This window comes from Protopterus annectens, chromosome 2.part0 (assembly GCF_019279795.1).
Source record: "Protopterus annectens isolate FY-2018-M chromosome 2.part0, PAN1.0, whole genome shotgun sequence".
Lineage (NCBI taxonomy): Eukaryota > Metazoa > Chordata > Ceratodontiformes > Protopteridae > Protopterus > Protopterus annectens.
This window is the reverse complement of record NC_056728.1, coordinates 105,919,849-105,943,932: the sequence shown is the minus strand read 5'-3', so window position 1 is coordinate 105,943,932 and position 24,084 is coordinate 105,919,849. Positions and strand designations below refer to the sequence as shown.

At 38.8% G+C, this 24,084-nt stretch overlaps 1 protein-coding gene across 1 annotated transcript in view; it reads left to right on the top strand.

Annotated features, from left to right (window-relative positions):
* Nucleotides 1-24,084, top strand: part of LOC122792707 (dynein regulatory complex protein 11-like) — a 785,298-nt gene that overhangs the window by 677,634 nt on the left and 83,580 nt on the right. Inside the window, exon 5 of the mRNA XM_044060292.1 lies at nucleotides 15,739-15,810. Coding sequence (XP_043916227.1) covers nucleotides 15,739-15,810 — 72 coding nt within the window. The remainder of the gene's footprint in view (nucleotides 1-15,738; nucleotides 15,811-24,084) is intronic.

Below are 24,084 nucleotides of genomic sequence, written 5' to 3'. Positions count from 1 at the left end.
CTTAAGTTTATTTTGAAACTTGGTGAGAATAAAATTCTTGTTGTTTCTTAATGTTCTATAGGTGGGTTGGTAGGAGCAGTCTACTTTGAGCTTGATTGCATAGGTGAGACAGTGGTCATTTGGGTCATCAGACAAAGTCCCTGATTTATAGGATTGAAGATAGGTATTTGATGAGTATCCAGTCTAGGGTACTTTCCTTGTTATTGGCTTTTCCTATCCTGGTGGAGTTGGTTATGATTTGAATAAATCCATAGAGGTTTATGTGGGTTTGTGGGAGTTTCACAAGAGCAAGTGTTCCAGTCAATGTTGAAATCCCCAAGAACAATTAATCTGATACTGTTAATCCTCGTTCATTCCTTATGCATGGGTATCGGTTCCGACCTTGGAACCAAGCCGGCCATTTTCCAAGCTTGTGTTAGCTTCAAACTCTAGAGCTAAACTCTTACCCACAATCCCCCTCTCCCTGTTACCTCAGATTTTGTTTGCAGCATTGCCATTCGGTCATGTCAAGCTGCTTCTCTTGAGCTAAGTACAATTATTTGTTGTTTAATAGTCATTTATATTACTTTTCTGTCAGAAAAGTTTCAATTTCGTTGTCTCTTACCCTATCACATCTAGCGACCATATTTTCTTCAGGTTTTTCTTCTCATTTCTCTGCCTTTTTACCACGAGGTATTCTCCCGTTACCATCGTTGGTAATCTTTCCCTTTTTCCTCATACCTTCGGGTATTCTTTTGTACCATTGCTGGTACCCTTTTCTGCTATCTAATTTGCTATCATGGTAGATAAGAAAGGTAGTCCGGGGTTTAAACAGTGTTCTGATTGTGGACACAAACTACCTACTTCTGATGCACACTCTTTATGCATTTATTGTTTGAGGGTGTCCGACTTATCTGTTGACCTGCCCTGTACAATCTGTGAAAACATTTCAAATAGGACTTTGTTGGAAAGGAAAAACAAGCTGTTGCTGAAGGGACTTCTTAAATCTCCCTTTTCAGAGGCTATTTCTGGGTTGGAGGTCTCAACCCCTCCTAGAGCCCATAAGAAAATCTTGGATGTTCCTACCAAGGCTAAATGTTTGTCTTCGTCCCCGGCCGGGGACTCTCGCCAACCAAAACCTAAAAAGGCTAAGGTTTCGGCTCCGGAGCTCACTCAGTCATCCCAGTGCTTTCGGTGCCTAGACCTTCGGCACTGAGGCCTTCGGCTCCATTAGTGATCTCGGCTCCATCTTCTCCTGCAGTCTTCACTATATCGGCACCAAGGGGCTCCTCGGTTCAGACTATTACCACTGTATCGGCACCGACTCTTTGGTCAGCGCAGACCTTGACCACGTTGGTTCCGACATCTTACTCAGAACCAAAGCCTTTATTGTTGACTCCAGTTTTGTCAGTTCCAGCTTCGGTACCAACAACCACTTCGACACCGATCCCTGTGTTGGTACAGACCATGACCTCGGCACCAATGACTTCTTCGGTGCAGACACCCGTAGTCCAGTCTCTCTCTGCACAGTTGTTCTCAGTGTGGACTGGTGAGATGGGCACCGAGTTTGCCTCTTCTGTGGACAGGCCTGTTTCTCCCTCAGTCTCTGTGAGGTCCACTAGAAGCCTTTCCGAACACAATGTGTTGCGTCTTGTGGATCAGGTGCTCTTGGCCAGAGGCATCCCACCCCCCAGGAACTATCTTTCCTTGGGAGGTGATCATCCGTCTCCAAAGACCCCTTCTTATTCTCCTCCTTCATTGCCTTTGAAGTCCATGGATATAGCACAGTCTTCCCCTTTTGCGGTTCCCTTTATGGATCTCACTAAGGAACTGCAGTTGCCTTCCTGGCAGGAAAGTTTTGCTATGACCCAGGATGTCAATTGTGACATGCATAGTTTGCTGCTCCACAGCCATCCGGGGACTCCGGGTCGGCAGGCTGAGCCACTTAGGGGAGGGGTGACCCCTGTCCTAGACATTCACTCCTCTTCAGGTGGACCAGCCTTCCAACTGATGGAGAAGGCTTTCGTTGCTGCTGGCAATACTGGACTGTCTATCCCTCCGCCTTCCTCTGGTACACTGGTTTCACAAGTCGCACCGAGCGGACTCCGGGACATATTCCCACAGGAAACCCCTTTTCCTCTGTCTTCTCCAGCTTCTCCTGCTGAGGAAGTCCACCGGAAAAGTTTGTGTAAGAGGAAGCACATGGACTCTACAGAGGAGTCCCTCACTGAAGACACAGATTTTGATGAGGGGGAAGGATACCCTTGGTCACCCTCTGAGGTATCCTTTGGTGATATCCTCGAAATCCTGAAAGAGAGAGGTGACTGGCAGTCCTCTAATCTGACCTCTGAGGAATCTGTGTTCCTGCAGGCCTTTCGTGCCCGGCCCCCTACCTCCTGGGTTACTCCAGCTGCAGATGAACTTGTCCGGCTTATCGTGCAGCATGCTTGGAAGGCTCCTGACACTGTCAAAGTTATTCCCTCGAGGCCAGATAAGATTTTGTCCCCTCCTACTATGGATCTCCATTGGTCAAAAGGTCTTCCTGTGGATGCTTTGGTGGTGGCAGCTGCAACAAAAAAGGATCTGGCAGAAGAAGAAAGCCAGACTGCCCATCCACCTAACAAAGAGTCCCGGGCAGGATAGGGAAGCGCACCTTTGCATCAGCAACCTTTACTATCAGGTCCCTGAATTATATGGCACACTTTACCAGGCTTCAATGGGATCTGATTTCTGAGCTCTCTGAAACCTTGGCTGGTGCCGTATCTGATGAGGTTCGTGACAAAGTGGCCTCTCAGCTGGCCACCATTGAGAAGTATCTAAGTCCTCTATACGACTGATATCTCACGCATCAGAAGGAGCAGCTAGAGCAGCGGGTTCAGCTGCGGTCTTGAAACGACACGCCTGGATGCGCTTGTGCAATTTTGCGGAACCCTTTAAGGCTTCCTTTCTTAATGCCCCCATTGAGGCCTCCTTGTTGTTTGGATCCAAAGTTAAAAGCACACTGGCCAGATGTGAACATGACGGTAAGACCCTTTCTGCCGTAGGTGTCTGTTATTCTTCCCCTCAATGTGCTTTCTCCTAAAACCAAAAGAGTGGGAAGATATGGTTCAAGAAATCTCAGGGCCCTTTCTGTAACACACAGGCCGAGTTCTCCCCTAGAGGCAGAGGTGGAAACTCACAGGGAAGGCGTTCCTTTCGGGGTAGAGGGGGTCCACATAACCGGGGTTCCAGGGATTCTTTCCCTGGCCAATCCTACCAGCACTCCTGAAGAGAGGCCCAACTCCTTTCCTCTGGAGGTAGTTGGGGGACGTTTCTCTTGTACCCTTCTGCCTGACTAACCATTACCACCGATTCTTGGGTACAAAGGATTATAACCAGAGGTTATCATATCCCCTTCAATCTTTGTCCTGTCCCTTCAAAAACCTTCCCAACGTTCCACTCAGTCAAAGGGAAGAAGCAGCACTAGAGATAGAAAAGCTTCTAAGAAAGAGAGTCATCAAAGTAGTCCCTCCAGACCAGATAGGATCCAGATTCTACTCAAGACTATTTTTGGTGCCAAAGAAAACCAGGGTTTGGAGACCAATTTTGGATCTCAGTGTATTGAACAAGTTTGTGAGAGTACAAAAATTCCAGATGGTCGCAATACAGTCTATCCTCCCGCTTTTGGAAAAAGATGATTGGATGTGCTCGATAGATCTTCAAGATGAGTACTACCACATAAAAGTGGACAGGCCATCAAGAAGATTTCTGCACTTCCGTGCAGGAGCCATTCACTACCAGTTCAGAGTACTGCCCTTCGGATTCCCTACAGCCCCCAGAGTGTTCACAAAGTGCATGGCAGTTGTCACAGCTCACCTGTGACTTCAAGGATTCCAGGTGTTTCCATACCTAGATGACTGGTTCATTTCCACCCCCACCAGACATCTACTGGAAGAAGCCCTGGCATACTCTCTCCTCGCTGCACAAAGGCTAGGCATAACCATAAACTGGCAAAAATCCAATCTCACCCCATCTCAGTTGACAGAATTCATAGGGGTTATCTTGGACACAAAGAACTGCAGAGCTGCTATTCCAGAGCACAGAATGTTAAGGATAAAGTAACAACTGATTCCAATCCTTTCAAGGGAGAAATCCACGGCTCACTCAGTTCTACAACTGTTGGGTTCCATGTCAGCCTCCATCACCATTGTCCCCCTGGCCAGGTTTCACATGAGGCTTCTACAATGGCTACTGCTCACCCAATGGTATCCCTTTCAGCCATGATTCGAGTAACCCACAGGTGCAAACAGGATTTAAATTGGAGGATGACACACAATCTCTCACAATGGTCTTGCCCCTTCTCCCCCCAGCAACCCAAGGCCACAGTGACCACAGACGCCTCCCTGATGTGGTGGGGGGGCTATGTCAGGGACACAAGGCACTTGGTCCGAACTGGAGGCCCATCTGCATATAAATGTTCTAGAGCTGAGGGCAGTGCTTCTGGTATTGCAAGCATTCCATGCCCTGCTGCTGTCTGGGACAATTGTGATTCAATCAGACAACATGGCGGTGGTCTGGTACATCAACAAGCAAGGTGGAACCAAATCTTACCCCCTTTGTCGAGAGGCCATGAGGATATGCAATGGGCGATGGCTACCAACCGTTTTCTTCTAGCAATGCACATTCCCGGGAGTTCCAACGTGATAGCAGACAGACTCAGCAGGTACATTCTTCAACCTCACGAGTTGTCCCTGAATCCCTTGATAGTGGCAGAGATCTTCCACCACTGGGGCCGTCCTTGCTGCGACCTCTTTGCATCCCCGACCAACTACAAATGCAGCAAATACTTCACCCTGATTTCCCCTCTGGGACAGTCACCCAGGAATGCTCTAGTCCACGATTGGCCCTCGGGTCTTCTTTACGCATTCCCACCCTTTCCCCTCATTCTCCAGTTTCTGAAGAAAGCCCGTCAGTTGAAGAGCAAGGTGATCCTCATAGCACCATATTGGCCTCGACAGATTTGGTTCCCCTTCCTTTGGCCTCACCTACTAGATCGAACATAGATTCTCCATCCAACCCCAGAGTTAATCTCACATCCACAAAACCTGATTCATCCCAACTTGAACAGCCTGAAGCTCACGGCTTGGCTACTCCAATTCCCTTGCTTGCCAGGCAGAATGATCTTTCGTTACTAGTATGTGATATTCTCATTGCATCTCATAAGTCTTTCACTAGACTTACTTATCTGAGCAAGTGGAAAAGATGTACCTGTTGGCTGAAAGATAAACAAGTAGATCCCTTCTCAGCACCAGTGTTGATAATACTAGACTATCTGGCCGACCTTTTCCAATCGGGTCTATCGGCCTCTACCATTAGAGTTCATTTGGCTGCAATTTCTAATTTTCATGAGGGTGTCCAAGATTCCTCTCTTATATCCCACAAATTGTGCAAGAACTTCATAAAAGGTGTGAATCATCTGAAGTCACCTTTTAGAGAGCCTATCCATCCATGGGATTTATCATTAATTCTACAAGCTCTGACAATGCCACCTTTCGAACTAGCCTCTTCTTGCGACCTCAAATATTTGTCATGGAAAACCTTGTTTTTGGTCGGCATTACTTCTGCCAGATGTATTTCTGAGCTTCAAGCTTTATGTATCAAGACTCCATACTTGATTTTTCATAGAGATAGAGTGTCTCTGAGAACTAATCCATCATTTCTACCAAAAGTGATCTCTGAAATGTCCATTAATCAGACCATTGAATTGCCAGTTTTCTTTCCCAATCATTCAAACAGAGGAGAGTATTGCCTACATACCCTAGATATCCACAGGCCTTTCGTAAATCTGACCAGTTATTTTTGGCCTTTTCTGGACTTAGATTAGGATCTGCTGTTGCTAAGGTCACATTAGCTAGATGGTTGAAGGACTGTGTGACCTTCATTTATACACAATGCAATATCTCGTTGCCTACAACCATGAAAGCTCATTCAACAAGGTCGGTGGCAACTTCTGCTGCCTTCCATGCCAGAGCTTCTTTACATGACATCTGTGCAGCTGCAACTTGGGCTACGCCTCATACCTTCATCAATCATTACAAATTGGATTTGGCCTCCAGGGGAAGAGCATCTTTTGGTTCTATGGTGCTCAGGAATGTCCTTCCATGAGAGCCTCTCAGGAATAGAGGTAGCTGGGGACTCTGTCCCATTCGTAAGGAATGAACGAGGATTAACAATATCATATAAAGAAGTTATGTCTTACCATAATGTTTCATCTGTATTGTTGATCCTCGTTCAGTCATTACGACCCTCCTCCTTCCCCCTCCAGTAGTTTCTAGTGGATCTCACCATCCGGCTCTCTTAGGTTATTTTACCAGAGGTAGCCTCTACCTTCTTTGGCTTGCAAACTCAATCTGAGGTAACAGGGAGAGGGGGATTGTGGGTAAGAGTTTAGCTCGAGAGTTTGAAGCTGACTCGAGCTTGGAAAATGGCCTGCTCGGTTCCGAGCTCGGAACCGATACCCATGCGTTAATGACTGAATGAGGATCAACAATACAGATGGAACGTTATGGTAAGACATAACTTCTTTTTTCTTGGGGGGTAATTATTGGATAACCAGTATAATAAGTTGTCTAAGGTTTCTGTGTTCCTCCCTGGGGGAATGTAGACACAGACACAGACAATGTTTACATACATAATAGTCATATGTTCAAAAAAAATCATTAAATGAATTCCTTCACAACTCCTGGCTCTGTACCCATTTCAGTCCTGGCTAATATTTTTTAAGTAATTCTTTTTCCATTCTATTACTTTTCTTATTCTCCAACCTATCACCACCTCTCTTCTGCCTCATATTTTTCCTATCTTCTGCCTCTCTCTCATGTTTTTTTTTCTCCAACTATATCTTACTAATCTTTAGTACCCACCATTTCTTGTTCCACACATTTATCCTCTCTGCCATTGTCCTACCCATCTCTCCTAATTACTGCATCTGGTTTCACTTTCTATACTCTCTTGAATTAATTCACTTGAATTGTATTCACTAATTTGTACCTTTATTGTTTTATTATTTATATGTTTCTAAGTGTGCTTTTAATACACTATTTTTTATCATGCTTAATTTTCCATGTTTATCACCTTGTCAGTGATTGCATTTATTAACTGTTATTATAATAATATAAATCTGTATTGCTTATGGTGCTTTTCTTCCTAGGCCTCAATTGAAAATGGGATTTATGACCAGTCAGACTTTCCTGGTAATCAAATGTCAAATAAAATAAAATTGTGAAGACGAAAATAGTATGGATTCTAGTGAAAACTACATAAAAATTGTTAGATGAATGATGTACAAAATTCAGAAGTTGTTAGAAACAAGGCACCCAGTTGTGGTCTTTATCCTGAAAAATTGTGGTAATGGTTAAAAGAAGTTCAAAGAATAATTTTGAGTTTGAAAAAAATGTTTCTAACAATAAAGAGCCATTACTCACAGAGACTGGCATTGATTTCTTAGTCTACTTTAATGATAATAAAAATATTACAACTTGGAAAAGGAATTGAAAGAGTTTTGATTCATGGAATGCAGGTTCAGAGTCTAATAAAAAGTAAAAACTAATTGTCTAGGAGTTTCAAATAATATATATTCTTTGAAAGATTTTTGCCAAGAAAGTTTGGTACTTGGGGATTCTGTGTTGAAACCAACTGTAGGTCAACTCTGCAACTTAAATAGAGAAGCAGTTACAGTTTCTTCATTGCTTGGATTGAAATTAACTGATGTTAATAAAATAATCTATAATATTTTACCAAAATACATGTTTATTGTTCACTTGGGAGTAAATTATTTGAAATATACCACATGAAGAATTCAATAATAAAGTTCATTATATATGGAATGAAATTATTCCATTACAGTCTTGGCTGTATTACATGTTCATGAAAGCGCATACGTGTAATAACTGGTTAAGACAATTAGCACTGGTCTGTAAGATTTAACTAATAAAGTATAGGGAGGATTGATTACAAGATAATAAGTTATTTTCAACTGAAACATTTCATCCAACCCGCATGGAGTATCTTATGCTTCAGGGAAATATCTGAGTATATATATATATATATATATATATATATATATATTTATATATTTTAGAGGTTTTATACGAAAGAAAAGCATATGATTTCCAGATCTGATGGAATTGTAAATTGCTATCTTTATAATGCACAGGGTATTGGAAATAAGTATGATAAAGAGCAATACAGACTTATAGCAGTTGTTGAATCATGGAACTTTACTGATTATAATTTTAAAGGTTTTACAAAATATGAATGCTTGAGAGAAAACTCTAGGGAAGGTGGAGTTACTCTTTGGATTCATGATTAATTTTCCACCGTACAGTAGAGAGTCAATTATCCAAATTAATTGGGACCTAGCGTAGTTCGTGTAATCAAGCATATAATTTAACTGGATAAAAGACTTCTAAAAAGTTTTTTTTTTGCATACAGGAATACAGTTTTATACCATTCAGTAATTTCAGTGGACAATAAAGAATATTTTTCACATATGAGCTAGCTACAATCTCAAAAAACATAGGATCATAGGAGATTACTACTCTAATGGCTCTGGGGCCCTTACAAGCCTAGCCAAGAGTTTATCTCCAGAAAATAAACCAGAATCAGCACTCTGTCAATGAGGGACACAGGTGGAACCCTTGGGACAAATTTGTGGTTGCCCATCCACTCATCAAGGTTGTGCTTGAAGAGGGTCAGCAATGTACTTTGCTTGACGTGTGTGGGGAGTCTATTCCAGAGATGGGGCAGTCTCTGGGAGACAAACCTGTCTCTCCAGCAGGTGTTGTTAATGTCACATATTAGATTTAAGCCTTTCAATCGGGTACTGCTTGAGGAGTTAGACTTACGGATATGGAGCATCTCTAGTAGAGTAGTGTCTGAGATTGCCTTGTAGATGAGACACAGGTCACCTCTGAGCAATCTGAACGATACAGAGTAGAGTGATAGTGATTTCAGCCTGTCCACATAGGACAGGTGTTAGAGGCCATGGATTCTCTTTGTGAGGTATTTCTGTGGCCTTTCCAGTTGGTGCAGGTGTTTGGAGAGGTACATACCAAACGGGATGTTGTACTCAATTATTGGTCTAATGAGGGACAGGTACAGAGAGGTAATAATCTCCTTTTTTCTGGATGCAATCTCTTTCCTTATGAGATAAACCAAGTAAAAGACTTTTCTGACCACTGCCATTACATGATGGTCAAATGTGAGATTGTTGTCAACTTGTGTACCCAGGTCACTCACCACAGGTTGTGTGCTTAGGGGGTCGCCGCTAATGTGGTAATCAGTAGGGGCCGTGTTTTTGCCGAATGGTATGATAATACATTTTTTTGCATTTACCTTAAGGCCATGACTTTGGCACCAGTCATTTGTTGCTGTGAGACCCTCTTGAAGTAGGTTAACATCATTTGGGGAGTCAATGACAGCACCCAACTTGGTCAGCCACAGGCCTTTTGTCTTTGACAGGACCTTTGAGAAGTAGATACCAAACAATATTGTTCCCAGGACAGATCCCTGGGGGACACCACTAGTGACAGGTCTGCTATCAGAGGTAGTGACACCTATTTTGACCTTGTGGGTCTTATCAGTGAGTCAGTTGGCCACCCACCTGATGAGATAGGGATTTATACCAAGTTCTGTTAGCTTTTCAATGATGCCCAAGTGGGGAATGGTGTCAAAGGCTTTGCCCAAGTCAAGGTAAGCTGTGTTTACTGACTTTCCCTCATCCACTGCCTTGATGATAGTCTCAAAAAAGTCAACCAGGTTCAACAAGCAAGATCTGCCCTTGACGAATCTGAACTGGATGGGGTCAAGTGCTTGGAGATTACCTATGTCCTTGTTTATGAGGTCCATAATAATCTGCTGCATGGCCTTACAGATCAGAATTGTCAAACTAATGGGGCGATAGTTACCAGGGAAAGTAGTGGCACCACCTTTGTGCAAAGGGATGACCATGACAGTTCTCCACTCTGCTGGAATGAAGACTGTACTTAGACTATAGTTGAATAGGGTGCTCAATGGCGAGGCTAGTTCTTGATGGAGATGTTGCAGAATACAGCCTGGGATACTGTCAGATCACGTGGAAGCTATGTTTTTTGCCTTGGATAGGGCATTTTACACTTGATCTATGGAGATGTGAGGTGCAGGGAAAATATTGAGGATGTTGAATGGGCCTTTGGGGGGGAGAGGGGGGTGAAGTTTGGGCTGAACCTATCTACTAGCAGGTTGGCTAAGTCAACAGGATCAGTGTAAGTGGCACCATTAAGAACTAATTCCAGCAAACCTGGGGTTTGCCATGGAGGTTTCTAACATAACTGAAAAAGGCTTTGTGGTTAGCCTTTGTTTCGGAGGCTAGTTTTGATTGATAATTGGCTTTGGAGGTTTTCACTAGTGATCTAATTTGCTTGTTGAGGCTAAGGAGGGAGTTTTTCTAATTGGGAATTTGTGCCTTTTTACCCTTGGAGAACAGTTTGTTCCTTTTGTTGTAAAGCCTGTTGATAGAGGATGTCCACCACATACATTTGTGTTTCCTTGAGGAGCAGGTTTTAGTTCTGTTGGGTATGGCTGAGTCCATGCAGTTGTACAGATACTTGTATACTGCACTGGCATACTGTTCAGCATATTTGTCTGCATCCTCTGAGAGGGATGGTGGTGTGAAGCTACTGATATACTCCCTTAGAAGGTTGTAGTCAGTTTTTTAGCCTGGTTATGGCAGGGGGGTTTGATGGGACAGACACTTCGAATGAGACAGACCGATGGCCTGATCTCACCAGCGAAGAACTTACTATGGGGGTGGTGCAGCAGTCACCCATGTTGGTGAGAACCTATCAGGTCAGAAAGGAGGAGCCTGAGAGGAAGCTTAGTTGTATTACCACTTTCAATTTGAATGCAGATGGAATTGTCGAAATACTCAGGCGTAATTGGGAAATTTTGTCATATGATCAATGTATTGCACAAAACGTAGGATCTCCTCCCGTGATTGTCTTTAGGAGGGAAAGATCATTCAAAAATTTGTTAGAATCGAAAGGAAATGAAGGAGGGGTTATTTCTAGCAGAAAATGGGGGAATTTTAAATGTGGAATGGGGAATTGTTATATGAATATAGGAGAAACCCCAGAGTATTTGAGGCTAAATGGACTGTATATACACATTGCAGGGCACTTAAACTGTTGCAGTAAGAATGTGGTATTTGTGGCTAGATTCCAGTCATGCCCTGCTTTTTATGTGGCAAAACCTGTAGACGATTTAAGGACAGGTTTAAGGAACATTTATTGGATATAAGAAACAACAAAATGACTAACGCCTTGAGTAGGTGTATATCTGAGAATAACGACCACATTTTTTGTGAGTTAAGGTGGCAGTTAAGGCTGAATGCCACCCAGACACCTGGTATTAAAGAAAATGTGAATATTGCATGACTTTTGAAGTTAAAAAATATTTTAGGGTAACATAATTAGTTTTAGACAGTTGAGTGAATATTTTTAAAGTTTTTATAGTGAACGTTAATTTATCTGATATGTAATTGCCATGTAATGTTTTGAATTGTTGTATACACATAATTGTTATATCCATCTTGTTTTTATGTCTCTGTAGTTTTTTTATGTAAGTGTTTAGCATAATTAATTGGTTGCTTATTTACATAAAACGATTGGGTTGTAAAACTGAAACTGTTCTGATGAAGTCCCTACAGTAGGGAAGAAAGTGCTCAACTGGTGTGTGGAACAATAAAGCTTTTTGGATTTTACCAGTTGCTGTGAAGGTTTTTTCATATTTAAAAAAGTATTTTAAAACTATAGGTATAAAAGAGGAAAATTCATTTTAGCTTACAAAACCTTGTATATTAATGTATTGCAAATTGTATTCATTACGGAGGTTTATAGAAATTGAAAAAGCATTAAGACATAGCAATATGAAATTTCATACACTGTTATGTAATTCATGGTAAAGATATTCCTTTATTTCAAATCTGATGACTGTGTTGTAGAATAATATGTCGATTAAGATTCATTAGTGTAACACCCTTGAAACTAAAAAAAAAAATGCTGATTGAGCATCGGATATAAATTTCATACCCAATCTTATGGAATCAGTGTTCCTAGTGTTTCAAGAATGAGCACAGTCACAGATCTTATGAACTTATATAGGTATCTATGCATACATAAGGCAAATACACCATTTATTACAGTCATTGGCTAATGATATGCATAAGTATATAATGATCCATTCATCATTTTAACATTCTTGCTTTATTTACATTATTTCAGAATACACGTATTTTCATTTTAATAGCAAACAATTCAGTACAGAAAAATCCCATTTGACCCTTAAAGTATCTGTAGAGAGACCCACATGCAGGAGGGAAGTTGGTCCATCTAGTGTAAATGTATTCTTTATTATGCTGATAGACATCTGCCTTTTGCTCTTGAATACAGATATGCTACGATTATCATTTGAGGAAATGTTTATTGTGGCTTCATTCTAGAGCTACTTTATGCCTTGCACACTATAGAGTCATAATATTTTTACTCAGAAAAACAGTACCAACAGTCCCAGGGAAAAAAGCTAAATGATGAGTTAACAAAGTATTTAAAAGTGCAAGCCAAGGAGCTATCACAGCACCAAAATCACAAACGGATAATCCACAGGATTTAAGTAGTGCGAAATAAATCCAAAATACGAAGTATGACTAAAAACGAGCAACTTTTATTAACATAGGTGAGCGCTTTTGCTAATTAGCTTCATCAGACCTTGTGACCACTAAAAGCATCAAACTCTTTTATATATTCATACACATGCAAGCCCGCCTAAAATTCAATTAATAGACACACATTCTTAAAGGTAAAGAACAAATCAAAACAATTTTAGCATAAAAACAAAACTGATAACCGGAGCATGACATAAAAATGTGGAATAATAAGGAATGAATATATATCAAAAATAAATATATATTTATATAAAAAGCTTAAAAACGAGAAAAAGTGCATATACTATCAACACCTGAACATATAAAAATTTATGGAAAATGCATACTTATGTATGTTGATATGAATAATCAAATGCATTATAAAACCAAATATAACCTTATTAATACAAAAACTATTTATACAAAAACTATTTATGCAATCTCCTTCTTCTTAAAGCAGGCTTAATAGATGCTTTTTCATTCAACCCTGATCCCCTATCTGCTTGTAATGTAATGATCCAACAAGTTTCCCTAGAGTATATATTGCATCTGAGTTGCTTCTGAAAAGGGACTGTGTGTACGGCTGGCCTACTTGGTTAACAAATGGGTATTATTATTACTATTAGTATTATTACCGTTATTACTTCCTTTCTCTGAAGTGATCTGATCCGAGAATGGAAACATATCAGTAATGGGAGGAATAATAGGAGGGGTTCATCATAATTGATTGAAATGCATTCTTTTCAAATGCATTTTGTTCAAAGTAAATCCATTGTAGAAAATGCAACTCAAAAAGAATGAAGGAAAGACTAATATTGTGGAAAAAATTCATGAATAGCAGAGATGTGGGAAATTTCAGTTTAGCCTAGTTTATGCATCATGGATTTGGTATAGTTAAGCCAGCGGGGAGGGGTACACAGTTCCTCATATGGTTATATTAAAGTTATCACTGGTTTGAGGAATGTAGTCCCCCATATGGGAGGGTGCATTGGGGCTTGTCTCCTTGCAGAAACCAGTGGTTTTACAACTTTATTTTTGTCTGTTTGTACATTTTTACATTTTGTTTGATAAAATGGACTTTGAACACGTTGTAGTTTGAGTATTTATTATGTACCCAGGAGGACCTAGCCAGATACACTGGGGAAGTGCAGGGAGTCACTTGCAAAAAAAATGTGTTTAAGGTCTTTTAGGTGAATTCTGTTTCCTTTTTCCCTTCTTCTTCTTTTTCCCCCACCCCTTGCTGCTTCATCCTTTTAGATCATGCCAGTGCTTCCGTTCATGACTGGATCTTTCTTCTTCTTCTCCTTCCTCCCCTAGTCTTTTTCTCCAAGTGAGCTGAGCCATGCTCCTACTCTGATCTTTTTCTCCAAGTGAGCTGAGCCAGCATGGATTTTGTTAACACCTTTATTATACGTGATATAGGGGAATTTGCATTTTTTATATAAAAGAAAGCAAACCATATTAACATGTTCATAGTTACAAACATAATCAATCTAACATTACATAAGTTGGTCAGTTCCTACTTTTCCTTAAACCTCATTCTTCCTCAGAAACATTTTTTGCATGTATTGTTCCCACAATTTCCTTTTTTACGTAATTTGTTCCTACTCTCTTCTAAAGATCCCACTTCCAGTTCTTTTTTCTCTGTTAAAATATGCACTACTTCAAATATGGTTGGTTTCGACATTGATTTCCATTTTCTAGAAATTGCTTTTTTAGCAGCCACAAGAATAATAGGGCTGGCATGGATGTTAAAGGCAGTATGGGTGACAGTACTGGCAATTGCTTCAGAGGGGGTTATGTTATGACTTAATCATTTTTGCATGCCCTCCTCTGCATTCATCAACACTATCTGAGGGCTTCTCGACTGTGTGGACCACACGGCCCCCTAGGGAGTGTCTTCAATGAACACCGCCCATTAGGATAGCCATGCTTATCCTTCCCTGCAAGCACCTCAGAAGCACAAGCTGCTAATAGAACACAGGCTGTCTGGGCTGCAGTTAGGGCTTTATACCTCTACACCACAGCACTGACTTGTAATTTATTTTTCTTAGCTATACATATGTTAATTACGATACAGAATTCAGTGTTATGCATATATTCACTACAACCACATCTAAAATAATGTTTCAGCATTATTTTGATAAAGAATTGTGATATTGCAGAAATAAAATTGCTACTAAGTTTATATATTTATTTGCAAATCTGTCTTGAAAGAATATTATGCAGAACCTGAAATTAAGGTGTGTGTGTGTGTGTGTGTGTGTGTGTGTGTGTGTGTGTGTGTGTGTGTGTGTGTGTGTGTGTATGTGTGAAATATCTGCTCCCGTAAATTGAACAAAAGACAGCTAACTCTTGATAAGGTACATAGGTTCATAGGTAGGTACTAGGCTATCGGCCCAAGGGCCTACATAAGCCTAGCCAGCAAGGTTCCATAGCTTACGCCACCCAAGAAAGTTATTTTCCTGTGCCACTGTCCAGCAGAGACACAGAAGTGATCCCCGGGGTGTATTTCCTATTTCCCATCCACTCATCAAGATTTTTCTTGAAGAGTGCTAATGAAGAACTTTGCTTGACATAGATGGGTAGCTTGTTCCAGAGTATAGGAAGTCTCTGGGACAGGAATCTATCCCTCCAGCGTGTCCTGTTTATTGTGGTAACATATTTTGTCATTTGGAATACAGAGCAGAATCAGCTTTTTATGCTCGCTTTTTAATACTTCGTACAGACACAAGGTACTTTTTGTACCTTAAAAGAGGCTCAGTGTAGTAAGATCAGCAAATTGCATTAAACCATGCACTTGCATTCACTGGAAGCAGCAGTAAACATATTTCATGTAAACTAAGGTCTGGAAAGTAAACTGTAATTACTTTACTTCCCTTTGCAAAGTTGCACAGCTCTATAAAACATTTTCTTTATTCAGTTACAATTAGCATGCTCTACTTCACTTTGCCAGCTGCTGCTTTTATTACTTTGTTTTGCTAAATATATTTCCTAGTAACTGTTTTCAATCAGTGTTTTTTTTCTTTGCTCTCATTTAGCTGTGGCGTGGTTACGTACAAAGAAAGAAAACCAAGAAAGAACGGGAAGAAGAGATGGTATTTCTGGGAATGGTAAGTTTAAAAGCTATGAAAATGAAAAGGTTTTAGAAATGTTTTATATATATATATAAGGATTAAGCAGGCAACATCTTGAGCATATTGAGAACAATACTGTTCCTCACTCTTAGGGATATATCAGTGAAAGGTAAGCAGTAGATCTTCCCATGAGAGACTCTCTAAATAGTGTGCTAGATTTACTCTTCAGAGGACCATCTCTGAGCAAAGTTGGTGCATTTCATGTTTTGCTTAGAGAGGCCTTGTTGCACACTGTGACATCATGTACTAGCATAAGAAGCACCTAGATCCACATTCTTGTTTATTTTTGCCACTTCGTTGGCATCATAAGAGAGCATTGCATATTTGGTGGCAAAGAAACTTGATTCTTCCAAGAATCCTTGGCATCGTTAAGTTACTAGTCAAGACCTGCACTTCCGTTGCTTATCGTGGCTGACAAAGGGATAGAGTTCCACAAGTGCCATTACATTAATCTTGCTACGTGAAGAATGTGTGAAAAGCTAGAAGCCTACAGGATTACTTAAAAAATATGGCAACAATAGAGGCCAGCCAATGCATATATCAAAGTGTCCTCTAGACAACTGAGACCATACACTAGACAAGGTCATCATCACCAAAATCTACAACCTATGTAGTCAGCTCTTTGGCATAAAAAGATTAAGCCCTGACTGTGAGACCTGAGTTGATTAAGTCACATTAAAGAAGCTGGTGAGGGGAAAGGAGAAAAATGACAAAGCAATGAATACTCCCCTCTGACAGTGTGGAAAGTGAGGATGCACAGATCTATAGTATACTTTCCATGTTAGTGTGGTGGAGAACACAGACCACATGGAAGTGATTGCTTCAAAGTGTTATAAAAGAAATTGGTGATGCTTCACTTTTTTCATTAACAAAAACACAATCCAAAAAGAAACACATCAACCACAGAAACCAGGAAGACTAAATAAAGCAATAAATGCCTTTAATTAAAGTAAAAATAAAAGCAGTTCTTTCATCTGAACACCATGATTCACTTGTTGTAACATCTAATAATGCTATAACTTGCCTGTTATATGTCAGAATTCTCAACTGTCACTATATAAAAGGAGCATTCCTATTTTTAGGCCTGATTTAATCCTATACACAGTTTTCTGAATCCTCCTTATCACACAAGATTTTTTGAAGGCAATAAAGTGCACCAAAAACCACTCTTTATTATCAACATACCAGTGTCACCAATAATGTAAAGAAAGAGGGCACACATCTTGCACCTCCCTTTTCAGAAACAAAAACAAATGACATTGTGAGGTAGAGTTTTCAATACAGTTCATTAAAGTCTACAGATTTTACACTGTCTGTTTGATAATGTGTTTATATTTTTCAATTTTTCTATCATTTTATCACTCTATTTTTAAGCATGTTTCTGGGTAGTATCCCACATTCCCAGTGGAAATGGGAAGAATTATTTGCTACTTGGTATTCATATACTATGCTAATTAGATGACCAGATTTTTGGCTGTATGCCCCTACTTTTCAATGGCCTTTGTACTAATATTCAATGTCTGCAGGTTGAGAGGTATGTTGGAAGCATATTTATTTTTTCTTATATTTATTTGTTATTTTTAAATGGGGTAGAGCACTCCGATCAGAGTAGACCTGATTTAGACTCAGCCTGGAAGCAATGCTTGGTTAAGTGACTTACTGAGTGTCACACAGTAAGAAAATGGAGGCAGAGTGGAATTAATCAGTGGGCTATAGGAAGCAGCTTGTTAACAGCTGACTGTCTTAATCCCCTTTGCTAACTGCCAGATATGCCATGCTTTTGTCTGCTGTACATCCAGGATCTACTACTCATCATGATCCTTGGTCTGAGCATGAGTTCTGAGTGATACAGGGATTTGGGTGAAGGCTGGAATGCCACTGGTGAAAGACATGTCTGCTTGAGGACATACTTAGTGTTGCTATGCACTCAGCTTCTTATAAGAAAGAAATATCATGCAAATGTAAGCTTATTTGTCCCCTGAGGTTTCTACTGCTAGTAATCATTTTTCCTTTCAGCTTGAGGATGCTGCACGAGAGTGGCTCCTTTCCTAAGATTGCAATGTTTGTGAGAGCAGTGGATCTTGACTTTAGATATCAGAGCTCTGCTAGTTTGAGTTTGCATATGCTGATTATGATGATAAGATTGGTTTCATCTTTATGTACTACTTACTGTGGACTTGATCAAAGCCCAGCTAGTCCAGTAGAAGTCTTATATTAAAGCTCTTGGACCAGTTATTCTTCAGACTGCCCATTTCTATTTGAGACTAAGTATGTTAAAAAGAGGTTTTGGGTATCCCCATCCTTAAAAAGACATATCTAAGTCCAGACCTCTAGAGAATTATCACCAGGTCTCTGCATTTACATAGATATATATATTCTTATTTATCATCTATTGACCTACTTGGTCTTGGCATAATACTGAAGCAGAATTTATTTGAAGTGCAAGTGATCTGATGTTTGAGATCATTCATTATATTCCACGTTTGTCTTCTCTTATCTCAGAGGCACTGTACATTGAGGAAAATTGGATCTTGATGGGATATTCTAAAACCTACTCTTGTTAATCTTAGAGAAGAGTTTGAGTGGTTTACCTCATACCTATTGGGTTGCTCCTACGGGGTTATGATCTAGGATGTAGGCTGTCACAGGTCTTATCTTGGCTTCTTTTGTTATTCCTGGTTTATTTGCTGTCCCTGCAAGAGATTCTCAGAGGGAGAGGTATTTGTTGTCTCTCATATTCTGACAACATGCAACTTTAATTCTACAGTTATGGTTCTTTGCTGACTTTTACACAAATAGAATTTGGAGTGGATTTTTGTTTAATTATCTGAGAATCATTTGAATTTCAACTTAGCAAAGAACAAGGTGATGGTGGTTCATGCCTCCTTATCACTTATGTGAAATCAATTTGAATTTGTGACGCAAGTACATGATCGCAACATGATTCTTTTTTTAAAACATTTTAGTGAATAATCACATTTTAAAATATGACAAAAACTGTAAATACATTATCAGGAAATACAGCAAACCATAATAACATTTTCCTTAATTTTCATGAAGCATACATATAATTTTAACAATTTTCATTCACTCCATTATATGAATTGCCTTCCTTTAAACTTGTCTCCTCCTGAACATTTTATTCTGCATGTATTGTACCCACTAACTGTATTTATTTCTATATAATGTGTTCCTTCCATTTTCTAAAGATCTCACCTCCAGTTTTTTTTTTATCTTCTATACAATGTTCAATATTTAATTTACAGTTGGTTTAAATTTTGATTTCCATTTTCTAGTAATTGCTTTTTTGGGAGCCAGTAGCATTAAACTTAGTAAGACCTTACTATGTCTAGGCACTTCTGTTCATGTGTCTCATTTCAAAAGAATCATTTTCTTGGTTACAGTTATTCGCTACCCCAGTGTTTCTGATAAGTATTTTGTGGGGAATTTTTAAAATCTGCCAACTCATATCATTCTCAAAAATGTGTTCTCAATTACTTTTCTCATTCCCATCACACTTCTAACATTTGCTATCTACCCGAGGGAAAATCCCCTAGAGTCTGTTTGGGGTATTAATATAACTATACAAATACTTCCATTCCAAAATCTTAAGCCATACAGATGTCTTGACATTGTTCCTTTTTATACATCCTTTCCATTCTCCTTTCCTACTTTTTTTTTCTAATCTCTTCCAAATTATTTTTCTAATTATAATGCAATATGTTCTTTGCCCTATTAATTTTTCCTTTTTAACGGGAGCTTCTTTTCTAGGCTTGACTAAACACTCTGCCAGAACTGGACTTCCATGTAGCAGCCCCTTGTTGCTTTCTCTTTGCCTGCATTCTGTTATCAATCTGTGGTAAGGAAGGCAGTCTCTAACCTGAAGTACAAACTTCTGGTTTTCCTCATTCCACTGTATTGTCTTTTCCTCCCTAGTTATTTGCTCCCAGTATTTTGGTTTGCTTATTTCCTTTTCTTTTCTGCACACCGTACTCACAGTCAATTGTATTGGTAAAATCCCCTTTCTCGGTTCCCATCATACCTCTCAACTTGTTAGAGCAAGAAATCTGGACAAAGCCATAAATAAAAGTGGGAAAAGGCCCAGAAATAAGGACAATTTTTAAACTATTGCTCTTACAAACTTAGAAAGTTAATAGAATAACCTGTTTTAAATTAGTATGAATTTTCTAAATGGTGTGAAGTCTAAAAGTGAAATGTCTGTCATTATTTTTTAACTTCATTCTTAAATGATTTCCCACTAATTTGCAAGAAAACCACAAGTTTATGAAAAATAGACCCAAAATATGAGGCACAAATCTGTACATTCTGAGAAAATCTGTACAGTTGAGAGGTATGGTTTCCATGTTGGCTTTATTCTTAGAATACTTACTGCTACTTTATGAACCAAATATTATGTGTTGTTATTCTCCTTAAGGACCTGCATCTGAAATCCTAGTCTCTCTCATTACTTTGTGACCCCCCACCCCCATTTATCATCATCACTTTCTGCATTGGTTTATAACCTTCTACTTCCATACTTATATGAGCCTTAACTGCACATCTCTAAAGTATCCCTTCAAATCAGGTAATCCTAAATCACCTTGTTGTTTGACAAGAATCAACTTATTGCATTTAACTCTTGCCTTAATTCCCTCCAAATAAATTCCTTCAACTCTTTATTAATGATTGCCCCAACTTCTCCTGTGGTCAGTAAAAATACACCTGACTTGCATATAAAATGAAAGGGATGAAAACATTTCCATTGCTAGTATCTTCCTATCCCAAGCCATGTCAATAATCAAGAGCTTTCAGCTTCTTAGCGTTTGTATTATCTTTTGTTTAGTCTTTTCCCACATATCCTTAGCTTCAATACCAGAATCCATTTTAATCCATAAACCTAAATACGTCTTTTTATCATGTCGCCATAAATATGCATATTGCTGAATCAGTTCATGCATAGGGTACATAGTTTATAATTACTGTCTTCTTTGTTTTATCTTCATTTAATGTCTCAAAAAGAATTGAAACTGTCTCAGAACACAGAAATGTTATTGTTTGGATTTATCAAATGCAAAATAATATCATGTGCAGATAAAGCCAGCTTTCCATTATTACCACACCAGTTATATTTTTGAATTTGTTATTCCTTATTTTCTTTGCTAATGACTCAATATAAAACAAATAAAGGAGGAGGAGGACATCTCTGCCTGGTCATCTGTTCAAACACAGTTTGTTTGAGAGGAATCCTCACAACTAAATTCTTGTCTCAGAACAGTCATATATTCTTTTTATTAACTATATTGTTCTGTCAAGGTACACAGATGCTATTACTATACTCACAGAATCATCCAAGTCTTTCAAATGCCTTCTCTGCATCAAGACCCACCAGTAATGGTGGTGTTTTGTTAGGTTTACTATCAAAATGTTGAAATTCATTTGGTCTAACATTCATATGATCGACCCATATGGTCAACACATGAATATTAAGTACTTCATTTGGTCGACAGGAAGTGCATGCAAATTACCTGTTGACATTATGTTGCAAACAGGGCAAGGATTTTCCCTTGTATGCGCTATTGTGCAGTCTCGTAGTTGTAATATATAAGTAGCAGGGGGTGTGGGGGGGTGCAAAAACACTAGTGTTAGTTTACAGGTGTTTTTCGACCATTTAAATTTAGACATTTCTTTTTTCGGTATTTTGAACATTTGGTGCAATGATTTTCGACGTTTTGAACATCGACCATGTGAATTTCAACATTTTGATAGTAAACCGTTTTGTTATACTATGCTGCCATCTGGATCATGTTGTTCTGTTAATGTTGTCAAATGTTTGCCTTCCTCCAAAAAAACATATCTATCAATTTTCACAACACATTTGCTATTTTCTTAGCTAATATAAACATAATCACTTTATAATCTTTTTTCAAATTTAAATTGGTCTACATGAAGGTAGGTCTGAAAGGTCTTTCCTCTTTTTGGGTAATATGGCCACTGCAGATTTCTTCCACAATGTTGGTTCATCTCCCTCCTGTTTAAAATATTGCTAAATAATCCCTTCCAGATGTTTATAACTTTATTATCGTCTAAGACTTTCACAGGAATACCATATTTCTGTAGATATTTCCTTTTTGATTGACTATATATCACCATTTTTATCTCATTTCTCTTACCTTAGCTATTAATTGTTGAGCCTCCCCTTTCTCTAACCTTGGAATAAATAAATATACCAATTTTTGCATTGTCATGGTTACCACATTCCTTTGCTTTATACAACTGTTTAAAATATATATATAAAATATCTCTGGTACCTCTATAAGATCTCTGGTTATTTCTCCTTCTCACAAGCTACCTAACTTTGCTGACAACCCTTTCTGCATTCTGTTGCCTAAGTTTTTGTTCAAAAACTTTTCATGCTCTGTAGTTTTCAGAATATACTTGCTTTAATAGCATACTTTCAAATACATGCATATTATTCAAACGTGCCCTCATTTTCCCTTTACAACTCTGCATTTGTTGTGTAAGGGTCTCTTTCTGTGGCAATACTTTAAGCTTTGTCATCCCCACTAGCCAACTCCTATTTTTCTTTCCTGTATTTTTCCCTCCTATTTTTAACATGTTTTTAATCTCCATTTTCATTTTATCCTACTTGCTAGCTATTGTTTGTGAAGAAGTATCTATTCTTAATAACACTGTACTTATTTCCTTTTCCCATTCCTTAAATTCCTCTTTTTTAACAGATAAGTGGAAAAGCACCAGCGTATCATCTCTTCTTCATTAGCTAGCATCTTTATCTTAGTTTTTATTGTTGCATGTTCCAAAATAGTTATTGGATGTGTCAGAGCTTTCAATTAAATATGCATGGCCCTGTAAAATATAATTTATATCCAGTGTAGTCTATTGTATACTGAGGAATAATATGTAAATTCACTCTGAAATCATACCCTGAATCTTCCATATCAAATAATCTCATATATTTATTTAGAAACCTACCCTCTTTTGTTCTTTTCGTCCTCACTTCTATAAAACTGCTCCTCCTGTAACATGGCTATTTGCACTTAACACTTCTTAATATAATTCAACACTGTCTGCTTTTTCTCTCTACCTCCAAGGTCATTTACATTCCATGCTAATATTACAGAAAGAAACCATTATGATTAAAAAGTTGTTACTTTCACATACATGACATTTCTGTTGAATATATGTTTCTGTGTGCAACTTACAGATATTAATTTTTAGCAGGCTAATGTATACAGTGGCTGTTCATCTTCTCTGTTCGATCTCATGTCATTTTCCCAGATTTTTTGTGTCAATACAAACACTGAAGAAACAAACAAAAAAAAAATCACAGTAGATGCAAAAAAATTATGTAAACTTTCCAAACAAAAAAGTGATGTATTCCACTTTAAGGAAATAAACAGCTGCACCCACAGGTATAACATAAAGATAGGTTTAATCATGCTGAAAGCTTACTGTGAAAAAGAACATCCATGTTCTTAGTAAACTTTAGCTTTTTTCCTTAGGAAAACATGCACTGGCTACCCATTACATTTAATGATTAAAGTACTAAGGCTTCTGTGGAGACAATTATTTGCAAACCTGTTCACTTTGCACACTTCCAAACTTCATTTATTTTCACTGAACTGCTTGCTAGTCAGCATGTAAATACTAATTATGTTATTCATCGTATGTATCACTCAAAACACGCTATTCAGACCTTTCTTAATCAGTTGGTTGCACCTATAGACTCATTGTCTCCAAATGAAATTATTTGCTATTGAAAAAAAAAAACAGACTAAATCCTTGTACTTGCTCTTTGTCTTTAACTAAGAATGACCTGGGCATGATATTTGATGGTAGACTATGCTGAAGGGACATATGTCAGCTGTTATCAAGACATATTTCCATCTGAAAAATATTATGAAAAAATATTGCATGGAACTAGAACTTGTGGTGGCCATGTCAAAGGATTGTATAGTGGCACCCCTATCTTGGGTCCTTCTGTAGTTTCAGGCTGTCAGGGTAAACCAGCATTGCAGAAGTTCCCAACTTGGAGTCTTCTGTTTTTGGAGAACTGAATATTCTAAAATGTCTGACATCCTTGTGAAAAGAAAGAGCATCAGAAGACATAGCCTTAGCATCCCAGTTGTGAAAACATAGATTGGATAAGGGCCACAGATGTCATTGCATTAGATTTCAGGGTAAGTGAACAAAGATGGACCAAGTCTTGAATGCCCTCAAAACCTGTTGGGT